Here is a 25,412-nt window from a genome sequence, read left to right on the forward strand (position 1 = left end):
ATCAAGGCTTAACCATCGTTGTTATTCCTTGCATACATTCCTGTCTTTTCCTTATCTCAAGCTAATCAAAGTGATTTCTTTAATGCTTGATTTTATATCAGCCTTTACCAACCGTCTTGAATTTTATGCTCCCTCAGCCTTCCACCTTGAAGGTTTATGAGTTCATCAAGACCGACTTAAATGCTCTTAATTCCCAGGCGGCGACAAGCAGTAAAGTCCCAGGCAAATGTGAGCACCTGGGTGTCACTTTTCCACCAGAGCTTCTCTGATAGTAGCAGAAAATGTTCTGTCTCTGTATGATCTTTTTGACGCTTATGTGCCTATCGGAGACAGGTGCTGTTGTTGCTTCTGTTAGAAGAGAACACGTTTGAAAAAAAGATATCAATTCACAGAGAATGACTTTGCAAGGACTTTCTTTTTCTCCGAGAAAGAACACAGTACATTTCACTCTGAATATAGGAAACTCTGGGAAAATGTGAAATACATGTTGCAAGGTAACTCTGTCTGTGCAGTATGTTTGATGAAGTTGTGGGAGGTGATGTGTTGTGAATGTACAGTAGGCCTGATCTCAGTGCTGTTAGCCGACCATGCTGGGCAGCAGCAGAGAGCAGGCCAAAGTTGTCCAGAAGCAGCACATTATCTATAGTGTAGAAAGCAGGCTTCAATGACAAGTGGCATCTTCTTCTATTACTCAGCCAGCTGCAGCAATTAGGCACCAAGAGGAGATGTATATGTGGTTTATTTATGGCTAGTTCTCAATTCACTCTGACGGCCGTGTCCTGTCCCCAACCTCCCCTCTGATCTCTGTGACTTTTTTTGTCAAGCAAAGGTTTGCCTGGACTTGCTCATGTGATACTGTGAGGTTACTCATATAGCAACAGTCCAAAACAAAGTTTACAAAAAAGATGACCATAAATAACATTAATCGGTCATTGTCAGAGTAAGCGACCTCTTGTGGCCATGTGAGTAATGACATCTCCTCTCAAAAGGAAAGGTCGGACCATAGGGCTGCAGAACCTCATGAGGGAAGAGGTCAAAGGAAATGGTTAAATGTACAAAATATCTGCCTTGACATCTAAGAACAGTCAGTGTGGGTTTCTTTGAACCATGACTACAATCTTACTCTGACGAAGAAGTTTTAGTGTTTGAGAAAGTGTCTTAGAAAAGAAATATTATTCTTGAACGATATGATTCTGTCTGAACTGAAGCTTGAATGACAAATGGTTGGATCAAAGCAGAAAAAAATGGTACGATTTATTGATGACTGTAGAAGAGCTGGCTAGCTTTACCTTCTAGAGTCTAGGTTGGTTAAGTTGTGTTTTGCTGCATCTACATTTTATTTTGACTTTATTTACCTACTAACTAACTTCTTTTTTTTTTTTTTTTTTTAAATCTGACAAAGAACAGTGTATTTATCCACCCAGCACAGTACTTACTGTGACAAAAAGACCTCACAGAGTCACCAAGTAAGCTGGAACTCCTTCGGTTTAACACATGGTATGTATTGTGGAATTAAAACGTCTAAAAAGGTGATGTTAGCTGCATTTGCAGCTGTACTTTGGACAGAGCCATGCTAGTTTTTCTGCCTGTTTTCATTCAGTAAATCAGGCTCACCACGCCTTGACTCCAGGAGATGAATATCGATCTTCTTGTCCGACTGTCAGAAATGAAAAATTAGGATATTAGTAAAGTTGTGAACTTGTTTTAATGCCAAATTACATATACAGTACATATTGTGATGAAATCGATGTGTTATTCATGTGACACACAGTTTTACACATCACCTTTTTAACAAATTCACAGACTTGCTTCTTGCCAACTTCACTTTTATTAAAACTGTATAAGAGATCAGTTGTTTGGACAGTTTTTACCTGTTTGTTCCTGAGTCACGTCTATGACAAAACATGACAAAATGCATTGTTGGCAATAACCGACGCTTCAAAGCTTTGAACTGGGAAGGTCGTTTACGATAACAAGTCATTCGAATCTAAGATAAGATAATAAAGTAATTTGAATCTGCTTCCTCTTTTCTTGTGTTCCTTCCTGTTCATATCTGTTCTCCACAGCCTCTCTTGTTTTACACTCAGCACTGTTACATTCTGATCATGTCTCATCTCCTGCCTCCCTCCCTCCCTCTCTCTCTCTTACTCTTTCCTCCTCCTTTCTGCTCTCTGCTCCCTACCTGGCACTGAGCTCCGTGTGCTGATTCAGCCCGTTGTCATAATGCATATATGAGAGTTCCTGGCCCTGATTCGAAGGCATTTAGAATGCTGCGGGTGTGGACAGAAGTAATCTCTCTTTCTTCCAAATGTTCTGCTCAGTGGGAAGCGACGGACCCTCTCCCTGGTATATACAGCGCAATTCATGCTGCAACACACATGTCACCACTCATGCATTGCTTTGCTCTCTGATGTTGAATGAAAATATACTACTAACTTTTCTTGAACCTCATGAAATGTGCATTATGAAATGAACCGCTTCAATGTGCCTCTCTCTTTTTATGTTGCAGGCGACACGCCTCATTTCCTCTAGAAGTCTCAGAGATTCCTCTAAACCTTATTGCCCCTCCATGTAGAAGAAGTTACCCCTGTCGCAAATGGAAGTCGGCATCTTTTGGGTAAATCAAAGGGTTTTTATTGAAGTCACCTTTTTCTTCATCCGCCCACACATTTCCAGTGTGTCTCATTTAATTACAATAGTATGTTTTTTTGTCCTTGTGGTAGATTGCAGCTTCACTCTGTTCATCAGCCATGATAAAACATTAGATTTTTGACCTTGCCATTCATCATGCTGCCATTGAGTGTTTCTTTGTTTGTCAGCGTTTTCCTTTTGTTCACGAAGACTTGTACCCCCTGCTGTGTAAAGGCTGGTAGGTGTCTTACTAAGCCTCCAAATCCACTCAGGTAGAAAAATCGACACCCATTACTACCATAGACGTGAAGTAGAGGTGCAGTAGGGGAATATTCCAGGTAGAACAGACCCTTGTCATGACTCGTCTCTCCCCTCCAATCCCTCTATCTTTCAGGATTACCTTATGAGTAGCAGATGGAACAGTTGAAGATATCTTAGAAAATGACTGACAAGCTTTGCTGCACAGCTGCAACTTTGTAGATTATTGCAAGAAGCGCGTTTGCATAAAGCGTCTCGCGGCGCATACGTTGCCTGGCTGTCCATGCAGTCCTCCTCCCTGTGAACGCTTTTCTATTGGAGTTCATTACAGCTGCTCTGCGAGGCCCTCAGAGGTCTTCGGCAAATGAGGAGAGATGGGAAGAGATGAAAACCCTGAGAGTGTTGAGCAGTGGGACATGGGCTTCAAAAGCTTCATGGCAATTTCAAAGGGTTTTTATTCTTGACGCCGCACTAGCTATATCTATCAAGTATCCAGTGCTGAGTTTGAGAGCAATTCTTAAAGACAGGTTTATGTGTGGGTGGGTGGGGGGTGGGGGGTATGGGTACGGGTACAAAAACCTCACCCTGTAGGCTTTTGCCAGAGGAGGGAAATAGAAGATAGTGAAAGTCTTAATGAGTCGTGTTTGCTCACTATGTTTATTGATTCTAATTAGCTGGGGAGATGAAGAGAGCACAAAGAGTGAGTGCTAAACACTCGTGATTACAGTGAGGTCTTGAGCTGTCGCCGTCTATTAGGAAGTATTTTCCAAAGAACATGAAGAACAAGCACACATCAATTACAATTGCCAAGGGAGTTGTGTTCTGAATGATGTTTGGGTCAAGCTGGAATTTACAATAGGAGGTGCTGGAGGAGTGTAGATTGGATAATGAATGCAATTATGTTAAACCCCTGAGAGGCGGGAAGGAAGTGACACATTGCTGCAGGTATAATCACACTGTGAGGCAATATGCTGCTGCATAGTGAAGCAGGTTTAGATGCATATTATTGTGTTTTTATATTTGGCAGATATACAAGAATAAAGGTGGCAGCAGCAGAAGAGGGTTACAGTAAGAGATATGAATATTCTCTTCTTTTAGTCTTTTCTACATGTAGATTTGTGGTGATCCTTGTCTTTACTAAACATTATTGCATTGCTCAATTTTCTCTTGGAAAAGGATTTTTATTAAAGAATTTATGATGGTTGAGACTGAGAGTACAATGCTTTCATTTTATCATAGCACCTAGAAGGTAAATCTGCACTTAAAGCTGCATTAATTTTGTCAGCCATGTGGAAGTTAAAAAATTGTGTTGGCTAACAAATTTGCATACAGTTGCCTATTTACACATTCAGCAACATTAGCATTCATTGCAGTAAGCATAGACTGTACATAAAGACAGATGACACCTCTGTAATTCCTGCTTCTATACAACAGTAAAGTTAAAATATCGCATTTTTGGGAGCTGCCATCTTGCTTTGTGTGATGTCATTTGCAACCAGCAGTTGAGATAGGGCATCATGATGACAGCCCGCAGGACACGCCCCCTTATCTTGACATGACTTGATAGCCGTCCCACTGCCAAGAGAAGCCTATGGAGAGGTAAACCATCTGAAACCAGCTGGTAACTAGGAGCTACAGCTGGAAAAGAGGCTGTCAATCACAGCTGGCAATCATGACATCAAATACCCTTTTTTACATAATCAAATAACTAATTAAAAACAAAACTTAAAATAAAAATCAGCCCTTGAACATACATCAGCGTGATGAGAACTACTTAAAGAACTCCTCAAAGTAACAGAAACCATCTTTGGGAAAATTTAAGATCAAGAATAAACTTTGGACCTCAAAAGTCAAGACTAAAAGTCTGCTAAGTGCTCATAACAGAGATTTGAGCATAATCAGGAAATAATCAGGCAGCAGGCTGGTTTTAGGAACTGAGCAGAGAAAGGGACAGGACCATCTTTACCTGAAATAAACAGCCTGCACTTCAGAGCTAGTCTGATGCTGGTCCCCTTCAATTTCTGCTCCATTCTGTCGATCTCCTAAAGAACCGAAAGTGGTGATACGATCAAAAGCTCCCCAGCAGTTACTCAATAGACCCTGTGGGGACGTTTTCTCAGCTGCTGCACCAAGGTCAACAACAAACTTTGAGCCTCAACTATAGTTTGGTCATATTGAGATTGTGTCGAAGCTTCGTCACATTTCTCAGACCGTCCATCTTGGAACGAAATGCGTTCTTTCATTTGAATTGTTGAAGCTGTTTGAAGATGTATTTGTATACCTGCTGTTTAGACACAGTATTGTGCAGGCGTGAACCTCCTAATGTTTGCCACTGTGGTCCCCCGGGTAGACCAGGTTCTGTCTCAGCACATTGCCTCACTCGTAAAAAACAGTAATCTAGTTTGAAAAAAAGAAAACAGCCTTTGTAACCTCCAGCCACGTATGGGAAGACAAGTTCGTTTTTCATTTTGGTTTCCTTTTTGATTTAGTGTTCTTTTAGGATATTTTTGCGGTTTTATGAAAGCTCAGTGAGGGTAACTGCAGACTATCAAAGCCTAGTGTTACTCTGAATGTATTTTGCCCATTTGTCAAAATGGCCTCTGCTTAGTTGGGAGAGGTCCAGACTACCTCAAGTTTCTGCTTGATTGAGTGAAATGAATCTGAAACCAGGTAGTGATCTGTGAAAAAGGCTTTTCTGTAAACTTTAGTATAATTACAATATATTGAAGTCTGCAGTTTTTCATTGAAACTGACGTTACCATCTCCCTCTGCAGGGTTTCATGTCATGTTTTTCCTTGTACTTCAAATATGTAGCCTTCACAGATCCAATAAAGAGTACACCTGATCTGTGTTAAGGTTCATAAGCTGTCTTATTGTCTCCACTGCTTACATCACTGGCACATACACTCCCACTGACTTTCTGTTTGATTCATTGAAAATTGCAGCCAAACTTTTGTCAGTAATGTACAGTGTTGCCAAGCAGAGTTGCCATGTTGCGGCTATATATTTGTAGATAATGTCAAGTTTATAGCCAGATTCTGTGGAGACATTAAGTTGATTATTTGGCATAAAGGCGATGCAACACTGTTGATGATGATCAATTGCCTCTTGTTGAAACTCTCCAATGTTTTCACCAGCAAGTCCTTCAAATTAAACAACTAAATGCATTGTTCGCAACTGACCCCCAGAACAACACATGTTTTCTAATCATCACACCCCCATGGACTGGACTACACCATATGTCAGTGCCTTCCAAATCTGTTACAAATTACAGAAAAATAAATTGGCTTGGTGATGGTTAAAGTTTGGTTAGGTTTAGGCACAAACACAACTTTGTGTCTTCATCTCTACTTGAGGCCAGGAGCTTGAGGCCATTCAGTGGTCAAGCAGTAGTGGGTAATGTAGGTGCCAGGTTTTGACAAGGAAGAAGAAAGCATGGAATAAAAATATCTATTTACTGGTTTCTGCTGTGTCGGACAACAATGTTAAAAGAGTGCAATATTACATCAGGCACAAAGTGCTCGACCTGCACCTTTACAGTGTCAGACTGGGATGGGGGCCGACAAGTTTTCCAATTTTCTGAAACAGACAATCTGACGATCAGGCTCAGGTTACGGAGTGGGGACCAGGTGTGAGGAGGTGTGAAAGTTTTCAATTTTCTCTAAAGCTCTCTTTTTGTTACATGACTTCCATAAAATTCGGTGTCAATTGGCGACCGGATCAAATCGGATGACCTGTAGGATCTAGTTTGGTCAGAGCTTACTGAACTCTTAAAGTTTGGGTTCTATTTCATTTTTCTTCTGGATCTCTGATCATGTGGCATCTCATCAACTACCATGATGGGTTAGCTCGAACTTCCTTCCTCAGTTTGTACAGCTCTTTGCGTGACAGGTGCTTCAGCCATGTGTTCTTGTTAACCAGGTGTATCTGACCGCTGCCCTCCAACCAACATCTGTGTCTCAGTTGTGTTCTTGGCTTAGCAAAGCAAAGATGTTCATTTGTTCCCCTGTCTCTCTTTGCTCTCAACTCGCGGATTAAGCTGTGCATGTTAATGAAGTCTGACCACCTCTGTAGTGTTGCTCCAGGTAACACCAACCTCAAACTCACTCTAATGGCCTTTTACAATTAAGATATCGGTCAGGCAAATTCAATTTTCCAATCTGTTCATTCTGCAGTTGTTCGTCAGCCCGCTACAAAAATTCCAGGGAGGCAAATGTGTGTATCAAGGGGGATTAACAGCTTATTGTTTTCCAGAATACATTTGATACTTTTGTGCATCTTGACTCTGGCGTGACCTTCCTCCTATTCATTACAACTGCATTTACAAGCAGGTCTCGGATGTCTTTCATAAGATTTTATAAGTATGCATAGTTGTTGAGACTGGTATCTGTTATCATTATGCCAGCCTTAAATTGAGATTTTTCTGATTTTGCATCTGTTTCAGGTTATATTCATTTGAAAGACATACAAGCAAAAGTATTGAAAGTCAAGGTGAAGAAACAAATCTGCTGTCAGTTTCTGGCTTGAACTGGATCAACTAAGAAATAATCAATACTGTAGTTTTTTCACCTCGCCTTTCAGAGCTTTTGTGTACATCTGTTTCTGGACAGAAATCCTGCAGTCAGTCGGAAGTTGCTTAATTCAGTCCACGCACTGCCTGATGCAAAAACATATTAATTTGCCGCTGGCTCACGTTGGTATTATTTTATGCTGCATAGTGAGTGGATGGTTTACTCAACCCACAGTACCCTTGACAAATAGCTGCGTTGCTTTGCCTCTGAAGTGGGATGGGAGTGGCAGAGTGTGTATATGTGTGTGTGTGTGTGTGTGTGTGTGTGTGTGTGTGTGTGTGTGTGTGTGTGTGTGTGTGTGTGTGTGTGTGTGTGTGTGTGTGTGTGTGTGTGTGTGTGTGTGTGTGTGTGTGTGTGTGTGTGTGTGATCAGCATGCAGGCTGTGTAGGGGCAAAGTTAGCCTCACACCACTCAGTCGACTGTGCCTTCATTTCATCTAGGCATCCTTTGATGTCGACTGGCTTACTGATGTATGCGTCCCCTCCCAAATCGTAGCCCTACATCATTAAACTTGTCAGGGGCTTATGTTTTCATTCTGTACTTTCTCTATCACTGTTGCACCAACAGTTGTCACTCTTGTATTTTTTTAAAAACGTATCATTATTGGCCTGCTGTGTGATAGCCTCAATTATACTAAATGTTAGTATGCTGCAGCACACTAAAGAGTACTAGCAGACTAAATATTGCTATACTGTGAGTGTAAAAGTGGAACATCTATTTTTGAATTTATTACTTTAGTTAGCTTTTAGTTAAGTTTAGTTAAACTTTTGTACTACAAAATGAGCACACAATACAAACTTTAAGGTATTTAGGGCCTGATTTACTAAATGTTTGCGTGTGTAGAAACGTGTGCAAACTTGACATCACCCGCAAAAAATGTGCAAGCTGATCTACTAACACAGCGCACTGATGTTTGCGTCTTTCAACTGTGCAAGATAGTACGCGCTGTCCATTTAGTACGTTTGTCATAATGAATATGTAATATGAGACGTTTTTACCCCAGTGTGTAAAATACAGGGAGGAGAAAATGCAAATATGTTATTTAGCACACGCATTGTGATTTACCAAACCTGAAGGTATTATTTCTGACGCTAACTGCGTCTATAAATAATACCTTTAAAGGACAGGTATTAACCGGCTGTTACTATGGAGACGAGGAGACGGAGGCACAATGACAGAATACACACAGGACGGAGTTTTTCCACCTGTGTTAATCATTTTGGAGTGGAATATTTGTGGTTTTACTAACAGCATTGACTTTGTCACTAATACTCTCCCATATGTTGGTTTTTCTGGTAATATTAGTTTTTGTTATAACTCAATATATTAGTTAACCTCTTCCACTAGAACCTGATCACATTTCATTTTGTGCTTGCAGCTTTCTGCTCGTCCAAACTCTCCATGAAGACACAAAACCCTCATTTAAATACTGCCGCTGTCTCCACCCCGTTGCACCTGTTTTCATTTACGCAGGTATTCTTAGTATCTCACCCGCAAAACGCACGCAAACGGCACGCGCAATCTATTGCACTGTGCACGCGATTTAGTACACACTATTTGGGATCTTAGTAAATCAGGCCCTTAGTATACATGACTGTACTAAAAAAGGATTATTTTAAGTATACTTAAGTATACTACAACCATACTACTGCATATGTATTTTTATGCATGCTGTACATGTTGCAATTAAAATGCATTTACAAAAATAACATTACAACTTGCAATTTGAGCATATTCAAAATGTACTGTAAGAGACAGCTGTTATATTCATATTATATTAATAGTATACTTGTAACCACACTTAAACATACACTTTTATACTGTAAGTTAGTAAAATAGTACACTATAAGAGAAAATTGGTAACACTCTTATACACTTTAGAATACTCTGCTCACTTTGAAATATGTTACAAATAAACTAGGTAAGGCTGAATCATGTTGTAAACCCTACTTTCTAATTATTATTATTAGTGTACTTTATTTACAAAAAAGTATATATTAAGTTGACTTATTTTGTATATTACAAATACATTAGTTAACATACATTCAAATACTGCCATCACTAATGAAAAGTGACGTTATTCACTGAACACAGTATGTCAAAGGCTTTTAATCGTGCAAGAAATAACTACAAATAGTCCTTGAGTTGACTCCACATTAAAATAAAACTGATTACCCTAGAAAACAATACAATAAACAGCAAATATTTGTTTTTAGAACAACGAATATTCTGAGGGGAGTCACAAATCTTTGAAAAATACCACATTAAATAATCGAACAATCCCTTTAGTTAAAACTGTTGGACTCTTTGTCAAATCTTTTGCCTTATTGCAGCCTGCACATCTGAGGCTGATTTATTTAGAAATTACAGAGGGGGGAGAAAAAAAAGAAAGAAAGAAAAACAGATGAGAGATAATTAGGGGACTAGTGTCAAATCTTAAGCAAGCAGCTGCATTTGGTTACACTTTTCAAGCACTGAAAATAAAAAATGACAAGAATGGTAATGCAGTGTACAAATACAAGCTGAGCAAGTATTCAACCATTAACATGGAATAGATGATACAAAATAACGAGGAACAATTTCCTGTACGAAGAATCATAAGTAGATAAAGCCGATTTATAGATCTAGAAAGCAATATATATTATTTTTGGATTGGATCAGTTGTCTTTATATCTCCATCAGCTTTAAAACTCTGGATCAGTACTGGTGGTGAAAAAATGTGATTGGTGCGTCCTTTTACTGTATACCGCCGTGATACTGTATGCCACTTGCATGTATTTAACAGCTATCAATAGCTTGTTTGTTAATGTAGGACAGGTATCAATTAATGCTTTGGCATGTGCATCCCTTCATTGAGCCTCTTATTGTTCCATGTGACATTTGTCTTGGTATTACAAGCATTTTAGCTTAAATTATAAGATAAATAATAAGTAATAATACGATTAATGGGAAAAGTTTGTTGTGAATACATCAAGCTGTCTTTTTAGTAGGTCTCCCATAGAGGATTTTCCAGTTAGGGTATAATCAGTCAAAGCCTTGTAAATGCCATGACAGCCAGCTCCTGCGTAAAGATACTCATCATTCTGTTGAGTCATTGGTTGGCCCTCATTGACACCATTACAGTAGCGCCCAAGGGATGCTGTATGACTAACTTGATAAAATAAGTCAATGTATGTGGTATCAAAATGAGCACCAACACATATCTTCAATCAGAAAACATAAGATGAGCAACCCATTGACACTAATAATTGTATCATTGGACAGAAGGCCTTGAACGGTCAGAACGGTGAGTTTGTAGCATACCATATCAATGTGAGCGCCTGCCACTGACAGTTGATTCTCCAGACATTGACAGAGAAGATGGTAGGCTACTTCACTGCAAGGTCTCTGTGCAAAGAATCGATACACTCCTCTAAAGACTTGACCCACCCCAACAGTTCTAGACAACATTTACAATAGATAAAGCCAGTTCATGAGTAAATGCTGGTGTATGTGATTTAATTTCACTCATAGATGTTTACTAATGATGAAACTCACTGCATTTTGGAGAAGTCAATTTCATTTCAATCCCCGCTCCCAATCTGAACACCTACCACGAAGGGATGCAATTATGCTTTCATCATCCATTTCTACCGTGACTCTGTTTGGCCGATGATTAACTTGGACGCTTTCATTTTTGCTGTCATCATCGATTAGCTGCAATTTAAAGAACTGTGTAAGACTATGTAGACCCAATTTATATCAGATTTAGAGTAAGACAAGAGATAGTGTAACAGTATTGTTGGTACACTTAAGACAGTTAAGGTTAGGGACAGTGAGATGTAGAATATCATACTTCTTTACTCTTGCACTTTTGTCACTTCACGGCTTGTTTTATAGAATTCTATATAGCCCCAGTACTGTAAAAAAAAAAAAAAAAAAAAAAAAAAGAACATTTAAAAATGAGAAACATCCATTTAGTTCAAGGACATACCAGTACAAGACTCTAAAATCACTACAGTCAACTCCTGCCTCACTTTTCAAAGGATGTAATATGATTTTATTTAATACAGTGTCACAGTCAGTGTGCTCATTAAATTCATTGTACAGTATGGCATACTCATATAGTCACTATCAAATATACTTATGTTATAATATTTTAATAAAAATATGCAAATGTAAATCAGAGCTGTCAGCTGAAGTGCCAAAAATATGATAGTCTGCCTTATTGGCCACCTAAATTCTCTGTGCATTTATAGCACAGTATAAAATGACATGCCCCTCTCTGGGTTGAAGAAGCACATGAGTTGACCAAGTTTAAACTTTAGGAATGTCATCTACCTTAGAAAACACACACAAAATGCAAATATCAGACAACTCAGACTTATTTTATCTCCATGCGATTCAATTATCCTATTTCACCATTATAATAACATATAGGCTAAATGGCACTGATCAAGAGGACTGCCATCTTGAGAGGAGTTAGGTAGATGGTGGGTAGTCAAATCAAGAGCAATGATGTTGAAATTACATTTAGAAATCAACTATTTAAATAAGTATTATTAATTAGAAAATATGAATTGTGAATAACCTACATATTTAAGGCCTTTTTAGCTTGAACATGTCAATATTGGTGACACCACTACAATTATTCAGTGTGGATGTCGTAAGATGCATCACTTTAGCTGTTGCTGCCTTGGTGAGCCTCGCATCCTTTGTCTAAGAAATGTTTCATGTATTTCACATTAAATGATGCTTATTATATGCACCGATACTCTGTCTAAAGGAACAACTACTATGAGCTGCATAAAGCCACCTTTCATAGTCTATAGGTTTATTTTCCCTCAATAACCTGTGTTTACACTGTGGTAGCAACACATTTTTGGAGAAGTGTTCACTTTGAGTTATGCCAATATCAACAACATCAAATTTTAGCAAATTTACTCTCATTTACACAAAGGCCTGCCATGGTTTGCTAAGTAGCCTCAGCACAGGGGTGCACATACTTAAGTAGCTGAGGCCCATCAACTGCAGATTAAGAACCAAGCTTTACATGTACCATTGTCTTTCTAACAGAGGATTAGTATACTTATCATGATATTATCATTTACCACCCTGTTGTGGTTTCACACAACAGGGTGGCCAGAATACGTTCTTTTGATCAACCAGGTCTTTGAGGTTTCTGACAGAATGAAAAAAGTAGAACTATACAGAAGCCTATTTCTATTCATTTGGATTTAATTGAATTATGGATTTGTTAAAATAAATATAAATACACTTAACAATAACACAAGTACAAGTAAAGTTTTTTTCAATAACATATTAAAAGTGAATTTTGATTAAGTGTGTAATAATACGTTATTATGGTATTACGCTTACTTAAAATATATAAGAAATATATTGAAAACAAGCATCTAAAAAGTACTTTCAGTAAATTTCAATTAAAAGTATATTTAAAATTATTGTATTTCTTGTAAGAATACAATATTATAATTTTATTTTAAGTGTGGGGAAAGTTTACTTGCAAGAATTTAATGAAAGCATGAAATTAATACACTTTTACTGTATTTTAAATACATAAATGTGTCAGTATATTATAGTTACACACAGCATAACAGACTTTGAATGATTTCAATGTATTTTAAATAAACTTAAGTATATATATTTTTCATTAGGGATTAAGTCGTCTCTGCACCCACAGTGCCTGATTATGAATCCACTGTCTCCTCCGCGTCTAAGCAGCTATTGTTCTGTTTGTAATTAAAATCATGTTCAGTTTTTCTGCATGGTGCCGGAGCTCGGAGGAGGAAAAAAAAAAGTTTTAGATTGTTCCTTGCATCTGTGTAATTGTTTGGGATTGTGACGCAGCATTCAGCGCATTCAGTTGGATGGGATTTATAAATAACCACAATGCCTGTCATTGGAGCTGGGGGAATATTTATAGATTTCCATGAATACTCTGCCCCAGTTGCATTCATTTGAACACAAGCAGGCGTCGGCAGAAATACATCCTCTTTCACCCGAGTGGGTGGCCTTTTCTTAGCACATCTTTAGCACTGTTAAATGCTAATTATCTGATGTGTGTTTTGTTTCCCACTGTTATTTTCTTGTTACTCCCTACAGTACTCATGGGTTTTGAGTTATAGCGCTGTGTTCTTATCTATGCATCGTGAAAATAACAACTTTAAAGGGAAAGTCCACTGACTTTACATATCAAAGGCAGTTTGCTAGGAATGCTTAGAGCTACTCAGTGTTTGAATGAATACAGTTGTATAATGTTGTCATGACTCTGGAGGTGATGTCTAAAATGTGAGGAAACCAGGGTGTCCTTGCTAGAGACTACAAATTTTGAAGGTCTAATAACTGACACATTTTATTAAAAAAAAAAAAAAAAAAAAAGTTCAGTCTCTTAATTAGTCCATTGGAGATGGCAATTTTCATTAAAGCAGGTCAGGTCTCTGTGAGATGATGAACTTAACCCATTTTGACCGCATTCCCCTAAATATTTCAGTTTTCATAGAAAATGTTAATATTTCCATTGTGTAGATTTCATAAATCATTTTTAACCAATCTTCTTATGATGGAGCATCTGGTTGTAATCACTTCCTAGTCAGGGCTTTTTCCCTCCAATAAGTAATATTGTCATTACGTATTTGTCTGCTTTAGTCTGAATATTGTGATACATTCTAACCATTGTCAGAGCATCAAATGCAATATTGGTAAGAAATACCGTTTCCAAGCAATTATGCATTTCCCACCAGTTGCCCACATTTGAAACATTTCATTTTCAATGTACTTATACCTTGCAATTTCATCAATCAGTCTTTTTTTTGCTGTTTTACCTGGAGTTTTAAGGAGGTTTAATATGGGCTGTTGGTTTCAATTGAGAGACAGGTCCAGTATGTGTTACAGTGGCAGGAGGTGAGGCGAGGTAGTAGGGCTGAAGATCAGTACTCAATACCTTTAAGGTATCAACCAAAATAATTTGATACCAAGTAGTATCGAAACGTCTCCTGTCAAACTATACCTGCAATCCATCCTTTTTGCACCCAGAGCTAGAAAATATGACTATTTGTATGGACTTGCTCACAGCCAATCAACGAAAACGTTCTTCAATTTAATGCAACATGTGATTGGTCCACTGCCACAGCAGCTACAAACTGTCTGTGGTGGTGAAGTCGCTGTAATTTGAGTTAGCGCACTTAGCAGTTTAGCAGCCAAGATGTCTCCTAAACACTCTAAAGTGTGTCTGCACTACACGCCTGTTACACCAGATAAAAGACAGAGCACTAAATGTGTTAATGGGTATGGAATGAAGTACTCAGTTGTTATCAGTATCACTTTAAGGGTACATAGATTGGTACTGGTATTGTCATTTTTTAAATGATACTCAGGTACGCAGGTAATCTCTACCAAAACAGGAGAAACATAACTTCAAGTAAAACCAAAATTGTTGTATGTCCATGTAATGTCTTCCTATTCGTCATGCTACCGTTGGCCTCTAGTAACCCTATATTCAGGAATCACCTGGATCTGTTCAGAGTTGGAGGATGTGAGAAGCTTCACAGTGAAGTGAGGTTTTGTTTTTAGCCACTGATGTTGTTGATGGTTAATAACCTTAGCAGCAGGCTGGCTGCTTATTAAGCCACAATTTCTATTCTATTGACATGTGAATATTGACTCTTTGGAATTGTTTAAAGGCCTTTGATGAAAAATGTCATGGAACTTGCCTAATACTGCTAACAAATGGCGCTATTGAGTTGCTTTATAGGGAAGTGTAGAATGCAGGGGGTTTTGAGCTGGATCAATATGAGGGAAATGTCGGCCATTCTTTTTAAAATATGAAATTTTTATTGTGCCCCTTTCAGTTCTGTGCTGTTAATTGTGCACCACATGTTATCTCAAAGAATACTAAAGCTTAGTAAGAATCTAATACCCCTACAGAGCAGTTTTGCCACACTTAAGCAGCACCTTATTCTGTCGGGCTACTTCTTTGAAAAGCATGAAAATGACAATTTTGTGTAACAGCAAACAAATTCACAGTCTTTGAATCCAAATAGTTTTCTGTGTCCTCTAATGAAAGATTCTTCTCTCTCCCGGCCAGAGGAGATAATAAGTGTGAGATGGGTCCTAGTGTTCAAGTCTTTTTTTTCTGCCAAATACTCCTCACTGCACGCTCAGCTGAGCCCTTATCAAGACCACCCACCAGACCAAGGCCACGTCTTAGGTTTCACCCTCCGCATCGTAGAAGGCTACCTTCCTGGGACAATCTGCTCCGGAGAATGTCCCACATCTATTTTATTTCGGAAATACTTTTTAATTGACAAGAACTCCTGCTTGTTTTCTATCAGAATAAAACATAAAGGAGCTTGATAACAGATAATTGGTGTTGTACCAGCATCGTCATTATCTCCCCGCATCCTCGGCCTGCTTTGTTTGTGCTCTTAAAGTAAGGAAAACAAACAAGCACTCCTTTTTTCCCACTAATAGGTTTGTTTGTATTATCTTAATTATCGGTTGCTTGTCTGTTAATTTCCTCCCTTTCCTCCTAAAACTTTAATCTTCTGTCCGTATGGGAGCTGGTTGATGTACGACACACAGGGAGCAGGCTTGACTAGTACTCCTTCCCCCTGAGCTACAGTCACCAATGATGGGAGGCAGGCAGCGGGGAAGGAGTGCTAATTCATCACTGTTAAAGCTGGGTAATAGGGCCCCACCGGTGGCCGGGCTATCATGGGCCTGCCACCTCCAAAAAAAGGCAGTTAATTAACTTTCCATTGGCTGTGAGAGGACGCATGAGTATGTGACAGCCCTGGATGCAGCCTGCCGAGCGTGGATATGTGATGTCCAATCCTCAGCCGTGCTGGGAGGCTGAGCTCACCGGCAGGAACCACACTGAGAGTTTTCCGGAGGACATATTGCTGCTTTGTCAGTTTAGAGCTGGATCCACACAGATAAATGCACAGATTATTTACATAATGGTTCCTTCAAGTTCCATCTGTGCCCACTGTCAGAGTTCTCAAACATTCTTTTTTTCAGGTAGAGTGCTGTTTCTCATTGTGTCCATTCACTACCAAACTCAACAGGACGTTTCATCACATTCTCAGCACTCAACAGCACCTTTTTATTGTACTTCAGTTTGTTCAGCTGTAAACACCAGCAGACTAGACCGGCTTTCTTTGTCCTTGTGCAGAAGAATTTAGTTCTTGAGGCCATGTAACCCTTGATTCTTCATAGTTTATTGGACTTTTTTTTTTTAAAAAGAATAATTTATACAGTAAATTCTCCAACTGGAGCAAGATCTAGGCCTTTATTTCAAACAGGCTTAGACAGTCCTGTATTCCCAATTTCTCCTGTTTTCCCTGCTTCAATATATTTCTTTTATTTTAGTGATGTTTCTATGTGTTTTTTTGATCTACACTGGTTTAAATTAGCTGTTGAGCAGCAGAGTGATGAATATTACATGATCTGGAATTAATGCTGTGGAAATTCACATGATGTACCTTTTACTATAACTACTTTTGTTGGCGATAAACATATTACAATATTATTGTCATTTGAAGATAATTTTATACCACTGATATAATGATAATATAATAACATAATGCAAGGGGGTGGGGGGTGGGATTGGAGAGTGGTTGCTACACTTCTGTAAAAACACAGACTTCCATTAATATTCAGTTGCTTTGCCTTTGCTGTTTTTTTCTATTAGTGTTAAGTTTCTGTCAGTTAAAACTCAACACTTCTTGTAGTTGTTTCATATTGAAAGCCTACCAGATAATAAAGAGTGTATGCCCTTTGAAGACACTGAACGACTTTTAATGTGAAACAACTTAAAGAAGTGTTGAGTTTTAATTGACAGAAGCTTAACACTGATTGAAAAAACAGCAAAGTGAGTTAATAAGTGGATGAAAACATACATTATTTTAAAAAGAGAAACAAAGTAGTGAATATAACATGAATTTGAATCTGAACTGGTGGAACTAATGCCTCTGGAAATGTACATGATGCTGAATTTATCATGTGACCCATTATAGCGAAGAGCTCAGTGCTTCATACCCATTCCTTTATTCTGACTGCTGGATATTATAGAGTTTACAGTGAACTAGTATATGTTCTGGTGTGACTCAGGACATTTGCTATCTATCACATTTGCAGACACGAATATGTTGATATTTTTCATGCATTTTTTTGGGCAGCTCTCACTCTTTTTACATAGTTTTTTTTGTCATTTTTGCCTCCATTGGATAGTGGGCAGTGAAGAGGCTGACAGGAAACAAGGGAAAGGAGGAAAGGCATGACGAGTAATAAAAGTCCCAGGGGCATTTCGGCTTCCAGTGACCATTTAGCTACCAGAAGGCTCCTTCACACTCATTTTTAAAGCAGATTTTTGAGCGAAAAGCCTCAAGCACCAGTTTGAGTCGTCATTTCTTTCTGTGCAGATGTTGTACTGAGGCAGATTCTTAATAACCTTTTCTACAATCGTTTTTTTCCCTCGGCAGAGCTTTGTAGATCCTCCCATGAACAGAAGCTGCACAAGTCTCACTCTGATATATATATATTTTTTGACCCATGTCATCGTCACCTCTCAACACATCTGTTTCAGCAAGGCACATTGTCTGCTTGTTTAATGAATTTCACCCCAGCAGATTTGCCCAATTGACTGTGCAGTACGGTATCGCTCCGAATCACAATTGAAGTATTGTTCCACAGTTCAAAGACTTACACGCTCTGATGAATAGCTCATTTGTTGATAGCCATCACTCTGACTTCACGAGCACGCTCAGTGGAGTCCAAAGTGAGCGCAGAGATTAGGTTTGAGTGTGTTTTTATTTTCTTCCCCTGAAATGACCCGACTGTCTATACAGATATTGTGCTGTATGGAATCACTCTTTCCCACTTGATCATCGTGATCATCTTTTTTTTCTTCTGTTAAGCCCATCAAGCAGCTCCCTCCCTGTCTTATTGCTCTCTCTCTCTCTCTCTCTGTCTCGCTCTCTGATGTGCGGAAGCCAATCGATGGTGAATTTGGCTTTGCCGGGTAGTTTTTCTGCGGTCCGCTTGGGACTTCTCAGCATTGAAATAGACTCTTTGGGCTGTGGCTTGGCACTGCTGAGAAATGTGAGGATGTTTTACAGGGCGAGCCACACTGTCGGCCAGCAGCAGCCAGCAGCAGCAGCAGCAGCGACATTGATCTCCTGCATTCTCTTCATTAGCTGCAGCCACATGACACAGAAACTGCTCCACATCAAAAGAGCTCTGTGAAATCAAACACCGCAATGTGTTTGCTCACTAGACTTTTTAACAAATGCCCAGCTGGTGTCACTGACACAATATGTTCACCACCCACATGGCATGAGTTGAGGATAAGTCACTTTTGATCACGTTAACATGAAAAATGACTTTCATGTGAACTTAACTTCTCTGTTTTTTGGCTTTAGTTTTTTTACATTGGCATCTCTAATGTCAAATCATTCAGACTCCTTTTTTAGTAACTGAATGATCCTCTTTCACCATTTTGTGAGTAAAGAATATACTGATATATTCATAGAAAACAAATTGATGGTAATTCACTTTGGCTGAATTTAGCAAGCCTACCTGGATCTTTCTTTTTTCAGTGCTTGGAGCACATTTCCCCCTTATAAATACTGGCAATTTGGAGGAGGTGCCATCCACATTAGCTTAAGTTTAGTTTAGTTTAGTTTAGTTTAGATTATTTTGGTAAATAACTCAAATACACATGTGTAACGAATTTTTAAAAATCATGCGTCATCATCTCCTTTAGAAATAGAAGACTATTCTCAGCATCACCCCGAGGTCTGGGTTTTTTTTTTTTTTTTCCCATTTCTCCGGCCGCCTGGATGCACTTTGTAATTTGAGATTAGACTCCATCTGGGAGGGAGAAGGTGAAATGTAATCCCGGGCGTATTCACTTACTCACTTTCAGCCCAGCTTTTGGAAACAGAACAACATATTGGATTTTTCTGCAGGCGTTGGTGTGTTATTCTCTGGAATGCTGGGGGACGGCCAGAGATTGAGACTCAGATGGCGGACAGTGGTGGTGGTGGTGGTGGTGGTGGTGGTTTGCTGTTGTTGAATGTGGTTAGCATTAACAACACAACCCCCATGTCCTCAATAAACTGATGCCTGTCTTGATATGCGGGGACATGTCTCCTCTAATCTCTCCTTCACTCTCTTTGCATCTGGATATACTTTCTACACTGTTGTGGTCATTAGCTTCATCCGTGCCAACTCCTCCCGCAAGAGATACTGGCTTGAGTTCAAATGATTCTAATCTATGCAGGGTTGCAAGTTTTGAGATGAATAATTGTTGAGTAAATGTGTTTGATATGCTCAGTTGCTATAAAAGCTGTTTACTATAAAGCTACACCTGCTTATAACTGACAACAGGTGTCCTCAGCTGCGGCTGCTTCAGTTTAAGGCGTTCATTAAGGTACGACGTGTCGCTTTGGAGCATCAACAGATAATTCTCCTGTTAATTTGGACTCAGTTTAATTATTGTAAACAAACAAGATTATTGCAGAGAAGACAGCTTTTGTACCACTGGGTTGGAGTTTCATGCTTTGAATTCTCATCTTTCTGGTATTAGTTGCTATCCAGAGCTGCAAAGACTTAATATGTTCTCACTGCAGTGATACCTCCTGTTCTTCTAATCCAGGCTAACACACTGTTATCAGGATAAAATAATCCAGTTAATTCTCATCCGTTTAATGTATTTCTTTGGAATGCAGTTTGAGGATTGATGTGTTAATCTGTGTTCAAAGTTGTATGTATTCTACTTTGAAATAAAGGCAGAGTGAGTAGAGTTGAAACCAGGATTAGCATTTATGTATTTGGCTTTGGAGTGCTGATCATGTGATTGTGTTTGTATGATGTATGTCAGGGAGCATCCCAGCATGCACTAGGGGAATAGACATACAGTATATCTCATATTATGTGTGTTACTGCTTTGTCGCTGCTGTTACTATCACTGCTGTTTCCACTTTGTCACATTTTCATTATTTCTACAAGTTTTTATTGAGTTATTAAACCAACCGGCCATAATGATTTAACACTAACCTGCAAATTCTGGTAAAATCATAATTATATCAGCATGTTTCAACTTACCTAAAAACAAGTGGAACATCAGCATGTAGTTCATGTATGGGTATTCTTGCTGATGATGAATCAGGACTTACAGTTTTGAGCTTCAGAACTTGTTGCCATGACTCCAGATTAATTTTAGTGTGTGTGTGTGTGTGTGTGCGTGTGCGTGTGCGTGCGAGTGTTAGGTACTGAACAAGGGAATGATATTTGTTTGGGTATTCTGTCTTCTGTGTAATCATTGAAACACAGAGCTGTGAAGGAACTACAATACAGTCAGTCTTTATAGCGTTCTCACTTCTGATTCTCACGAGAGAAAGCTCCTTTGATCACATTTAGCCTGTGAGTCCCTTCAAATAAGTGATAGCATGGCCTTTATGTTGTCATTGAGATACCCACAGTATCATGTATAGAACTGCTTCAGGACATTGGTGAATATGGTGGAAATTGTCGTTCCCCAGGTTTGAAATAGTGTTGAGTATCTGACTTAGAGATTGGCAATTTCCCCATACATTAATCATTGCATTGAGCCTGAGGCAGAGTGGAGCTGCATTTATTAGACACTCCAAGTTAAACTGCAGCCTCTCTGCTCAGCAGCAGCAGCAGCAGCAGCAGGGTTTCACATCGTATGTGCAGTAATGTACTGTTGTATACAAGGACATGGTTTGGTTTCAGGAGTGTGGGTAACACTCTCCATGACGCCTTATAATGTGTTAATAATCTGCTCATAGCTCTGTATAATTATCATCATAAGCACACTAATATACATAATGCTCTAACCAACATAACACATTATAAAGCATTTTATATTTACTTAAAAATGTCAAGTATCATAATACTTTATAATTGCTTGACATATTTGTGCAAGGATAGTATATTATATGTGTATAGTATATAATACACTATATAATATATACATATGTATATAATACACTTTATAATGCAGTGTATCATTTGTACTCAATGTCTAATTGTATCTGTTATTTGTTTATTTGCTGTTGTTTTATTGTATTGTATTTTTATTTTTCACTGTAAAGCATTTTGAGCTACATCCCTTGAATGAAAGGTGCTCTATAAATATAGTTTATCATTATATTATTCTAAAAGTTGTCCATTATAATCAAATAATGCCTTATAATCATTGTTATAATGCATTATAATGTGATTATAAGTTACTTTAAGTATTCATTTGGTGCTTTGAGTCAAAGTTAGAGAGAAACATCATTAAATCTATAGTAAGGGAGGGTTCTCACACCGTGTCTTGAACCCCGGTGTTCCACACCACAGGCTGCTGTGCTCACCAGTCAGCCACAGAATGAGGCCATTGGCCGAGTGCCAGCACATCCAGTCATCCGTGGTCATTACTCTCCGGAGGGCACGAGCCTGCATCATGACACTATGCAAGAACAGGAACAACATACAAAACATTGCACAATGAATTTATATGTTTAACAGCTCGTAACTGAAATTAAGTAATAACTGAAATCAACAACTGACCTGTCAAGTACCCAAAAGACTGTGTGCAGGTGTGCTGAGGAGAACTGCTGCTGCTTTAAATGCAAAGCTGCTTACTCAGGTTTCTTCTGTTTACTGAACTTTCTATGAACTTAACTGATAAATTAAAAATTGGTCATCTTTGAAAAAATCCTCACTTAAATGTTGGTGCCTAAAATGTGTGAAGACAAAATCTGTCCTATATTTAAGATTTTCTGTAACTGAAAGTATTACCTGACAAGTTGGCAGTACCTTGTCTCAGCTGAATCTGCAGGCAGCCTTAAGAACCCTCACCAGTAAGGTAGGGCCTGTATATAACCTGAGAGGTGATACCCAGGTCAAAACATCTCAAACAGCCTAAACACCAACTGTAAAGATGTGAACTGTAACTAGCAAAGTATGCAACAACCATTTATCCTCTCTGTGATTCTCCTCCAGAGCTCTCCACTCTGTTTTCTTTGTACATTCAGAAAGACGAATCACAAACCGTGGGTACAAGCCCAAATTTGTTTTGCTTGAGTTGAAATATTTCCAGTTCAAGTAGATGAATTGTTGCCTCGATGCACACAGCCCACAGTGAACTTGAGTCCGTTCATGTCTTTGCTTCGTTCTTATTCGCAATGGGGGCTGCCTTTAGAATGAGCTTCACCTTCAGCAGGAACACGGCGTAACCAGCCTTTCAAACCAATCACACAGTTTCAACATTGTGCAGAGGCAAAGGAGAGAGCTACTGTGTGAGTCTAAAAAACCTCCACTGCCTAGATTTTTGTAGAGTTTTGCTGCCAGTTGAATTTGAACCTTGAGTACACAGACTACTTTTGCTAACTCCTGTGATACCAAAAAGGTGTAGAGCTTGCACAATGAGCAACCAACAAAGCCTCTACACCCTATCTCAATGGGCTCACAGTGAGCTTTCCAGCCGCAACTCTGACACTGTTCCACCAGTTCTTGGTACTTGGACTGTTTCGTTTTCTGCGATCCTCCCAGTGGACAGTTGGCTCGACTAGGAGCACCTGCATCAAGAAGGTTGCTGTGATGTAGTCCAGGTACTTGAGCTACCTGCCTAGGTCTACTCCCAGTTGGCACTGAGGTGAACAGGCCAGCTGGTGATGTAGGCTGTGGCTGTGGTTTATCTCCAGCCCTGATGAAGGTGATGTTCCTGTACCTGCAGGCTTTTTTGTTGATGATCAAGGCTTTAGAGACTTTAGTACCTGCTCTTGTTGCCAGCGGTAGCAGCCCTTTCAAAGGGATTTTGGGGCAGTTACTGAGGATGTGCTGAGCAGTGAGGACACTATGGAGACTCACTCTTGCCCTAGGTGTGCCATGTGTGTTAAAGTTTTATAAGTTATACATGAAGATGTGTTGCAGATCATTCACATTTTGTGCTTATTTCATTATTTATACTTTTATTTTTATCACACCAGAATCTTTAGTCTCACAGCTCTGCCCAACATTTTGATTGGGGTTGCAACTTTTTTGCATCATCTATGAAGTCTGTTGATTATTTTCAAAATAAATCAATGACTAATTTAGCTAAAAAATGAAAATAATGAAAAATTACATCATCAGTCATATTTCCTCAGAATCACTGATGTCTTTAGATTTATTTTGGTAAATGGTAAATGGACTGTACTTATATAGTGCTTTTCTAGTCTTTTGACCACTCAAAGCAGTTATATACTACATGTCACATTCGCCCATTCACACACACATTCATACGCTGATGGTAGGGGCTACTGTGCAGGGTGCCAACCTGCTCATCAGGGGGAAACTAACCATTCATACACATTCACACCGTTGGCGCAGCCATTGGAAGCAATTTGGGGATCAGTAACTTGCCCAAGGACACATCGACATGTGGAGTCAAGGACCCGGGAATCGAACCGCTGATCTTCCGGTTGGTTGACGACCTGTTCTACCTCCTGAGCCACAGCCTACCCAACCAACAATCCAAAAGCTAAAAATATGAAAACATTTTACAATAAAAAAGAAAACAATTAAACAGAAAAGAGGCTATTAAAAAAGCTCCAAAAAGCAAGAATTTCCAGAATCTTCCCTTGAATTCTTTGACATATTGACAATTGACTTTCTGCAGCAATCATTCTAAACAATTAAATTAAATCTAACTCACTGCTATAATACCAATAACATAGTTTTTATACTTAAAGAATTTAGTCATGTATGAAAACAATATTAATATGTATTAACATTAAACTCAATATCAAAAGGTTTTAGTTGTAAAAACAATACACTTCATTTTATTCATTTATGTAACTGAAGAAGGTTTTAATACTAAGTGTGACTGTTGAAGGAAACAGCAGCCATGAAGGTAAATCAGTGTGTTGTTCATTAGTTAATCCAGGGTTAATTTACTGATGCTGCTCCCCCGCCTGCGCTCTGTGACAAAAGGTCAACCTCCACCTATTAAAGCATTTCCAGGTTACGCGTGGTTGACTGCAGCAGAATGCAGCGTGTTGTACTGAAGCTTCATAACAGGAAGCTCCTCTGCTACTAAATCTGTGTTTTGCCGTCATGGGAGCTCGATCGTATCTGTTGTTATTGTCGCTGTCGCCCGCTTTGTGTTGAAGTAATTAGTGATGGATTGTTTATCAGAGGGAGGGTAGGGTGCGATAGTTCCTGGAACAGCTTGAAGCCCGACCCCACCCCCTCACATACACACACGCACACGCACACACACATTCTCGTTCGTCCTTCCTGCTGATGGGAAAACGTTGGGTTCAGTACAAGCGTCCACCGCTTAATGACAAGGGCGTGTGTTTTAGTGTGAAGGGCTGTTACTTTCTGACACAGGAGCAATTTAACACATTGCAGCACATTTTGAATTATAGCAAAGCAACCAATTCCTTTTTTTCTCCCTCTGAACAAGATTCTGAATATGAAATCTGACATTATAGACCCGACCGCTGCCAAAATGACCTTTTCCACAAGGCTGAACGACTTTATCCACCTCTGTCTTTGGGCATAATTTTTAGTCTTCTGGGTGTTGGAACAGTGTTTTTTCACAAAGCCTCAGACCTCTGCGCTGTGTCCTTTTTTGTGGGCCTCTGTGGCCGTCACTAATGTGTTCATCCCCCTGGATCCTTCTCTTTTATGTTGTATCATGCGTGAAAAAAAACTGGAGAAAAATAACAAATTTTGAAATTTGCTCATTGGTTCTAATTACAACTTTACCACATCCGTATTGGTTTTTCATGTGCAAGGTCCAACCTCACACAAGATGATGAAAGAAGTCATTTTCCTGCACCGATAAACCCCGGGTCCTTCCTGCTTCATTAAAATGAAAGTGATTACCATGAGCAGGGATTTACCCGTGATGTTATACAATAGCAAATCTTTTCCCCCCGCATGTTACGT

At 39.1% G+C, this 25,412-nt stretch overlaps 1 protein-coding gene across 1 annotated transcript in view; it reads left to right on the plus strand.

The window, feature by feature from the left end:
- Positions 1-21,981, plus strand: part of LOC133978200 (uncharacterized) — an 88,333-nt gene extending 66,352 nt beyond the window's left edge. The window contains exons 3-4 of the mRNA XM_062416580.1: positions 2,510-2,617; positions 21,831-21,981. Of these exons, the coding sequence (XP_062272564.1) occupies positions 2,510-2,617; positions 21,831-21,981 (259 nt within the window). The remainder of the gene's footprint in view (positions 1-2,509; positions 2,618-21,830) is intronic.
- The last annotated feature ends 3,431 nt before the right edge of the window (positions 21,982-25,412 follow it).

Source organism: Scomber scombrus, chromosome 3 (assembly GCF_963691925.1).
Source record: "Scomber scombrus chromosome 3, fScoSco1.1, whole genome shotgun sequence".
Classification (NCBI taxonomy): domain Eukaryota; kingdom Metazoa; phylum Chordata; class Actinopteri; order Scombriformes; family Scombridae; genus Scomber; species Scomber scombrus.